We start from the raw sequence: 8,820 nt of genomic DNA, 5'->3' as shown, positions 1-8,820 counted from the left end.
ATCTATTGCCATTGGCTCGCCGTTGAAAGCGCTGCAAGGTTAACTATTACTGTGCTAGCCATATGCAAATCAAAATCCTTCAATAAGGTTTCCAAACATCTGCGTCACTTATGCAAATTAGTAAATTTGGCCGAAATTACCAGCTGTGATTGTGACCTGATATGTAAAACAGTGGTGGTACTGTAAAAAAGCAAGTGTAATCATGGCCCCGAAGTTAGATGTTGATAAGCTGAAGAAAGACTTGCTTCAGGAGCTGACTACTTCTATTACTGAGACATTAAACAAAGCATTTGATAAACTGCAGGAGCAAATCAGTAATATTGAAACCAGATTGGACTATTTAGAACAATATTCACGTCGTAATAACCTTAGATTCTACGGTTTACAGGACTCGACAAAGTCAACTGATGATTTGGTGGCGGAGGTTATTCGCGACAAAATGGGTATCACTTTCAAGTCCGACGATATTGAAGTATCTCATCGAATCGGTCCTATTACTGACAAGCCTAGGCCAATAATTGTTCGGTTCAATTCAATCAGGACCCGTAACAATGTGTTTGCAGCCAAATCCAAACTGAAGGGTATGCCGGTTTATATCTCGGAAGACCTAACAAAAGCAAATTTCAATCTCTTTTGGAAGGTAAGACACCATGATGGAGTTCAACGTGCCTGGACTAACAGATGCAAGATATGGGCCCTGTGTAAAGGTGAAGAAAAACCCAAGCATATCAAGAATGAAAATGATTTTGAACGACTGATTGCTGAACATTAAGAACGTTTAGACTGTGCGGTGTCATTAACAGTACGTTTCTTACCGACGGAATTTGACCATTATTTGTTGATTTTAGATAGCAAAAACGTGTTCTCTTGTTTTTATTTCAATGTTTACTATGTTCGTTTGGCTAAGTGTTCTCATATGTGCTAGCGTTTTTAAAGTGAGTACTTTACTTATTTTTTTTACTGATAATGGATAATTTATTTATCATAAATTTGGGGCGTAATAATGTTCTAATCTGCATGCTTTTAATGTGCGGCGATATACATCCAAATCCTGGTCCGGAACAGTTTACAGTTTACCATATTAACATACGTAGTCTAATCGTTCCAGGTAAACTAGCTGAAATTCAACACCTAGCAAATTTAAATAACTATGATATTATTGCTTTAACAGAAACATGGCTAGATCAAACTATCTTGAACCATGACATTTTACTAGACGGTTATCAAGAACCTATTAGAAATGATAGAAACCGCCATGGCGGCGGATGTGCTTTTTACATATCTAATTCTATACACTTAGTTAATTCCCATATTTGCAATGATCTCTTGTCAGATGTGATAAGGTGTGAAATACAAGTTTCAAACTGGACGATTTTGACTTATGTATGTTATAGGCCACCACAAAGTGATGTTCAATCTGATCAGGATCTACTTGACTATTTTCAAAACAGTACTAATAACTTTGTTTTGTCTCGACACAGCTTAACTTTAATGATGGGCGATATGAATGCTCAAAATAACAACTGGTACAATGATGGAAACACAAATAGATTTGGAAAATCATTTTACGAATTTTTACAACAAAACGGTTTAACTCAACACATCAATATGCCAACACGTTGTATAAAAGACCAACGGTCTTGTATTGACCATATAGTTACTAGTCAAAATGTATATATTAATGATTTTGGTGCATTGTGCCCACTTTTAAATTGTGATCACAGTCCAGTATATGCAAATATTGATATTCGTATCACACGGGACAAGCCATACAATCGTAAAATATATCTTTTTGAAAAAACTGATTTTAATTTATATCGTAATGCTCTTAATTCTGTAAATTGGGAAGAAGTTTATTCATCTTCAAAGGTTGAAGATGTTTGTCATAATTGGATTGACTTATTTAATAATTGTGTTGATAACTATATTATATCTAAAATTATAACTGTGCGTCCTAATGACAAGCCTTGGATTAATGCGCATATTAGAACTCTTATTCGCAAAAGAAATCGCGCCCATTCCACTCGAAATAACTCAAATTCGCATATGCAACGTTTTAAGAAAATTCGCGCAAAAGTTGTTAAAGCAATAAGAAAAGCTAAACAAACTTTTTTGGATAAACAATTTGATTTATTAATGAATAAAAACTGTGATTCAAAAACTTGGTGGTCTACCATAAATTCAGTTTGTAATTCCAAACAATATTATAAGATTCCTCCAATCAAATTAAACGATGATGTCCTAACTTTAAATAGTGAGAAAGTTAAAGCGTTTAACAATTATTTTAAATCTCAATCGTTTATTCCTAATCATGATGATTTTCCTTCGGACTTCACATATAGAACTGCATCGAGACTCTCAACTCTCAAATTATCTGTTGATGAGATCATGAAATTATTAACTATGCTGGATAAAAACAAGGCGATGGGACCTGATGAAATTCACAGTATCATACTAATAGAATCTGCTGAAATTATTGCACCCCATTTGACAAAGCTTTATAACTTCTGCATAAGCCAAGGATATTTTCCTGTGGAATGGAAAAAATCAAATGTCATTCCTCTGCATAAAAAAGGCAATAAATCTCTTATTGAGAACTACCGCCCTATATCCATACTTTCCAACTTTGCAAAAATTTTTGAGCGTGCAGTTTTTGATATAGTATATAAATACTTTGTGGATAATAAACTTCTTACTCAATTCCAATCTGGTTTTACACCAGGTGACTCGACAACGTATCAACTTCTTTATCTTATAGATACATTTAATAGAGCTTTAGATTTAAGGAAAGAAGTAATCTCGGTATTTTTGGATATTTCCAAAGCCTTCGATAAAGTTTGGCATAATGGGATTATATACAAATTAAATCAATATGGAATTAATGGCACTCTTCTAAAATGGTTCCAAAGTTACTTAAACTCACGTGAGCAACGTGTTATTATTGAAGGAACTACCAGTCCTTGGGTGACCATTACAGCAGGAGTACCCCAAGGATCTGTTTTGGGTCCATTTTTATTTATTGTATTCATAAATGATATGGTTGATAATATCAAATCTAATATTAGTTTATATGCAGATGATACTTCGTTATATGATATTTGTACAGATCGTAATATTTCAGAACAAAAATTAAATGGTGATCTTAATGTCATTTATAATTGGGCAAAAAAATGGAAAGTAACATTCAATGCTAACAAAACGAAAGCTATACTGTTTACACGTAAACATTTAGATAACTATGTTAGTTTAAATTTCAATAATGTAAATCTACAATTTGTAAATGATCATAGGCATCTTGGTGTAATGCTTAATGCAAAACTCAAGTGGGATTCCCATATCCAATCTGTAATTAACAAAGCGTCTTTATCTTTAAATATGCTACGTCGTGTCAAACATATTCTACCTCGACAGGCTCTCTGTCACATTTACATATCACACGTTAGACCATTAATGGAATATGCAGCTCCTGTTTGGTGTAATATCCCAGTTAAATTAAGTGATGAACTAGAAAATATCCAGATTTCTGCAGGTAGAATATGTACTGGTGCGTGGAAACATACAAGTCATAATGCATTAAGACAAGAATTAGGCTGGTTATCATTGGAAAAACGTAGACAATTTCTTAACCTAATACTGTTTTTTAAAATTATTCATAAGTTAACACCAGTGTATCTTTACTCCTTATTTAATTTTTCTGACAATATTGAAGTTTATAACTTGCGTAACATCCGAAATATAATAATTCCATTTTGTAAGACCACATCATATCGTTTATCTTTTGTCCCATCTATTATAACACATTGGAATGAGTTAAATAATGAAATAAAAAATTCCTCATTTCTTGTTGAGTTTAAAAAATTGCTACTGAAATCCAATTTGTTTGAAACAAAAAAACGTTCTTATTATGATACAGGTGATAAGAAGATTAACCAAATTCACACTAGAATCCGACTTGGTTTCAGCTGTCTCAATTCGCATTTATTCTTACATGGACTTCGGGACAATCCAAATTGTACTTGTGGCTTTAATGTTGAGAATCCGCTTCATTTCTTATGTTACTGCCCTAATTATAATACACAAAGAGATATTCTACTTGTAAGCGCTAACTCAATTATTGAGGATATCTTAGCCAAGGATTTTTCTTTAACATTTAATTTTACATTTTTAAGTGAAATTTTTATTTTTGGTTCCGATCTTCTTTCGAATTGTGAAAATGCTTTATTATTTTATTATGTACAACAATTTCTTGTTAATTCTGGAAGATTTAATTGATGTTTCTGTTAGTTATTTTAAAATGTTGTATTTGTTAATCTGAGGCGCCTTGAAGCTAAGATGGTTCCATCTTGTAAGGCGCCTCTGTGTAATATACTGAATAAAAAAAAAAAAAAAAAATAATAACTATCAAGGCCTATAACTGGTTTCATTCTTTAAAATTGGTCTGTTGCCTTTACATGCACGGCAGGATATAAGTTTAATCCCCGATGAGAGGGTGCTATTAGAATATTGGCCTACTGTTTATGAACTATTTGTATTAAAGGCCAGGTGCAGGCAAAACATTTCTATTGATCATTCCAATAAACATCGACCTATAGTTTCCCCTATGTTTCACAATTTTTGGGATTTTTTTTGTGTTACACGAGCTGGTTGAAAATAAGCACTTTCTTATCAGTGGGAGAATACTTCAAATTACACAGTAATATCTCTATTCTTTTGTACACAAATTGTGTAAATAGAGAGGCTTTTTAAAAAGCTATGAAAAATAAATGGTGTGGTAAAATATGTTATCAGATGACTAAATATAGGTAATATAACTTGAATGTTACATTTCTAGTATTTTTATTCAACTTCAGAGTTTTATTTCCATGCTATAGCAAAAATTATCCACCGTATATCCACCATCTTTTTTCACCATCTAGGGAGTCATCAGACATGTTATTACACTAGGTAAAACTACCTAACTACTGAAAAAAAGTCTTCCTGGTTTTTATAGCAGAATTTTGCCAAATTTTGTATTTGACCATTTTAAGGGAAATTCATGTTTTTTCATCTTGATTTCTATTACAAATATTTGATTTATGTACAATCAACCAGATATTATATTTAAAATTCCTGCCTGTATCTGAGCTTTAAATTAAATGTACATTTACTATCTCTAATTTAAGGTATCAGTCATATGTTTATTTCTTTATTGTATTGCAAAGGTTCAGTATTTTTCCCGTTTTGCAATATAATAAAGATGAACCACAATACTATGCTATGTCATTACATTGGGTACACAATACTTTAATTGCATGATAGGAAAAAAGAATTAAGTTTAAGGTGAAACAAAATTGTTAACATTTATTGCACATTACTTTGATGTGATTAATGCATCATGATGTACAAGACTGGACAGTTTCTCTTAAATTTAATACCACACTTTATCAGATGATGAGCTAAACGATGGACTATACTCAAGTATATATCATAATTATCTTAACCTTCTGGTTTAAAACTAGATAATATAAAATTGTTGCTACTTTAAGATTTTAAAAAGGCTCTAATATTGATCTAAACATCTGCACTTATAATAATAATTTAAAAACCATATAAATTCATATCAAATCAATTAAAATAACAGTTTGTTTGTTTTCTTTATTTTGTAAAATGTATCTTTCACACTGTACAATGATAATTGTGTAATACTGATTACTGTGTTATATCATTACATTGGATGAACTATAAATTAATAGCACATTACTTTGTTTGTGGTTAATTTATCTCTAGTCGCTTCTTACTTTTAAAAATATTTACACCTTTCCTTTTAAATGAATGCTACGTTACATTTTTCTATTAAAAATGGTTTGCAACTAAATCAAATTGTATTTTTCTATATGTAATATAATATAGTATAAAGTTGTATTTTTACACATTTTTATTAATATATATATTTTCTATATATTTTTATATTCTAAATCAGTGAAATTAGGAGACCAGTTACTCTAGAGTGGTTAGTTTTTTATTTTTTGGGAATCCTATCCTATTGACCAATTACTTTGAAGCAAAGACTCAAGTCATATCTCATGAATGTTGACCCATCTGGATTATGAACAGATGTTTATCAAATTTGATTAGCTATAAAGTCTTACTAAAACAAAATTGGTAATTCACAGGACCATTCTGATCAGATAATTATGCGACTCTGGTTAATAAAGAAATTCAGTCAATCAATCAATCATCCAATTTTAACTAATTAAATCAATGTATTTTTTAATTTATTTTATTAATTTAATTTATAATTTAATCAATTTTCAATTCAAGCTGTATTTTTTTTATATGAATGTCTAATACCTATTATTGCAATTAAAAATGTTGGCTTACCGTTAATAAACTATTTGTAAAATTAAATACATACATTGTTTGGAGTTGTGATTGATGCACCGTTGGTTACGAGACAGTTTATTATCTCTAATTTAACATCAGATCTCCTACTTAGATATAGATGTAGTGGTGTGTATCCATTCTGCAAGGAATCATAATTATCAAGGGATAGATTGGTTTCTAGATGAATACAATTGGCATTTACATTTGTTTCTGTATTTTGAAAATGTATCTTCCACAATGTGCAATATAATGCGTTACATTGCATGTGCTATTCAATGTCGTGATCCTTGTTTTAAGAAGACTTCAGACTTCAGAAATGTAGATACATTTATGTCTGGTGACTCTAATAGAGCCTTGAAGGCCTGGTGTAGGAAAAACATTTCTATTGATCATACATTCCAATAATTATCGATCTATAGATTCCCCTATGTTCCATAATTTTTGTGATTTTATTTGTGTTACACCAGCTTGTTGAAAATAAGCACTTTCTTATCAGTGGGGGCTGTGTTGTTTAGACTAGAAATGTCTAATACCAAGGGATTGTTCTATTGTTTATGAACTATTTGTATTAAATTAAATGTACATACATTGTTTGGCGATGTGGTTGATGAACTGGTTACGAGACAGTTTACTATCTCTAATTTAACTTCAGAACTCCTTAGATATAGATGTAGTGGTGTGTCTCCATCCTGCAAAGAATCATAATTATCAAGGCCTATAACTGGTTTCAAATGCTTTACAATTGGTCTGTTGCCTTACGTGCACATAAGTATATAGTTCACTCCCTGAGGAGAGGATGCTATTAGGATGAATATTTTGCTACTGTTTATGAACTATCATAATTATTAAGGCCTACTGGATTACAACTAGATGCTATAAGATTGCCATGTTGCTACTTTAAGATTTTGAAAAAGGCTTTAGTACTGATCTACAAACATCTGCAATGATTTTAGATTTACTTTTTGAGAATCCTGTCAGTATTCCTCTTTTAAATTACATAATTACTTTGAAGCAAGACCCAAGCCATATTTCATGAATGTGGATCCTGCTTTGTAATATAATAAAGATGAAACACAATACTATGCTATGTCATTACATTGGTGCACTATGCTTTATTGCCTTTACAGGAAAAAAAATTAGACATGTTCAAAGTTTACATTATTTTTGTTAAAACGTATTGTACATTACTTTGTTTGATGTGGTTAATGCATCTGGATGTACAAGACTGTTCAGTATCTCTAATTCAAATTGACCACCCCCCATCCGACGATAGCCAAACTTTGTAGTGAATATGCTAAGATATAGATGTAGTGGGGTGTTCCCATCCTGAAATAAATCATAATCATTAGGCCTACTGATTTACTGTTGCTACTTTAAGATAAAGGCTCTAGTACTGATTATTTAACTCGTAAGTTTGGTGGTATTATTCATGATATATAATATAAAATTGCTGCTACTTTAAGATTTAAAAAAGGCTCTAATACTCATCTAAACCATAAATTCATATAAAATCAATTAAAATAACAGTTGTTTGTTTTCCTTATTTTGCAAAATGTATCTTCACATTGAGAAATGATAATAGTGTAATACTGATTACTGTGTTATATCATTACATTGGATGTACTATAAATTAATAGTACATTACTTTGTTTGTGGTTAATGTATCTCTAGTCTCTTCTTACTTTAAACAAATATTTACACCTTTCCTTTTAAATGAATGCTTATAGTATTCTGCGTTATATTTTTCTATTAAAAATGGTTTGCAACTAAATCAAATTGTATTTTTACTGTATGTAATATAATAATATATTATAAAGTTGTATTTTTACACATTTTTAATATATATATTTTATATATACTTTTATATTCTAAATCGGTGAAATTAGGAGACCAGTTACTCTAGAGTGATTAGATTTACTTTTTGGGAATCCTGTCAATATTGACCAACATAATTACTTTGAAGCAAAGACTCAAGTCATATCTCATGAATGTTGACCCCATCTGGATTATGAACAGATCTTTATAAAATTTGTTTAGCTATAAAGTCTTACTAAAACAAAATTGGTAATTCACAGGGCATTCTGATAAAGATATTTAACTGTTTCTCATGATTTAATTGCTTTTATATTGTATGTATTATGCGACTCTGGTTAATAAAGAAATTCAGACATTTCAGTCAATCAATCAATCATTTAATGTGTTCCAAATTTAATTAATTAAATCAATGTATTTGTTTTTTTATTAATTTACTGTAATTTATAATTTAATCAATTTTCAATTCAAGCTGTGTTTTTTGATATGAAATTTCTAATACCTATTATTGCAATTAAAAATGTTGGCTTACCGTTAATAAACTATTTATAAAATTAAATGTACATACATTGTTTGGAGTTGTGATTGATGCACCATTGGTTATAAGACAGTTTACTATCTCTAATTTAACTTCAGAACTCTTTC

The 8,820-nt window shown here is 30.5% G+C and overlaps 1 protein-coding gene across 1 annotated transcript; it reads left to right on the top strand.

Moving 5' to 3' along the window:
• The first annotated feature begins 202 nt into the window (after positions 1-202).
• Positions 203-772, top strand: LOC140040972 (uncharacterized). Its single transcript, XM_072087288.1, has one exon. The coding sequence runs from the start codon at positions 203-205 to the stop codon at positions 770-772; it is 570 nt and encodes a 189-aa protein (XP_071943389.1).
• The last annotated feature ends 8,048 nt before the right edge of the window (positions 773-8,820 follow it).

This window comes from Antedon mediterranea, chromosome 1, assembly GCF_964355755.1.
Source record: "Antedon mediterranea chromosome 1, ecAntMedi1.1, whole genome shotgun sequence".
Taxonomy (NCBI): domain Eukaryota; kingdom Metazoa; phylum Echinodermata; class Crinoidea; order Comatulida; family Antedonidae; genus Antedon; species Antedon mediterranea.
This window is presented reverse-complemented; position numbering and strand designations above follow the sequence as displayed.

Bases quoted from the DNA above. Each gene is read 5' to 3' on its own strand.
- LOC140040972 (XM_072087288.1), top strand. From the start codon at position 203: ATGGCCCCGAAGTTAGATGTTGATAAGCTGAAGAAAGACTTGCTTCAG.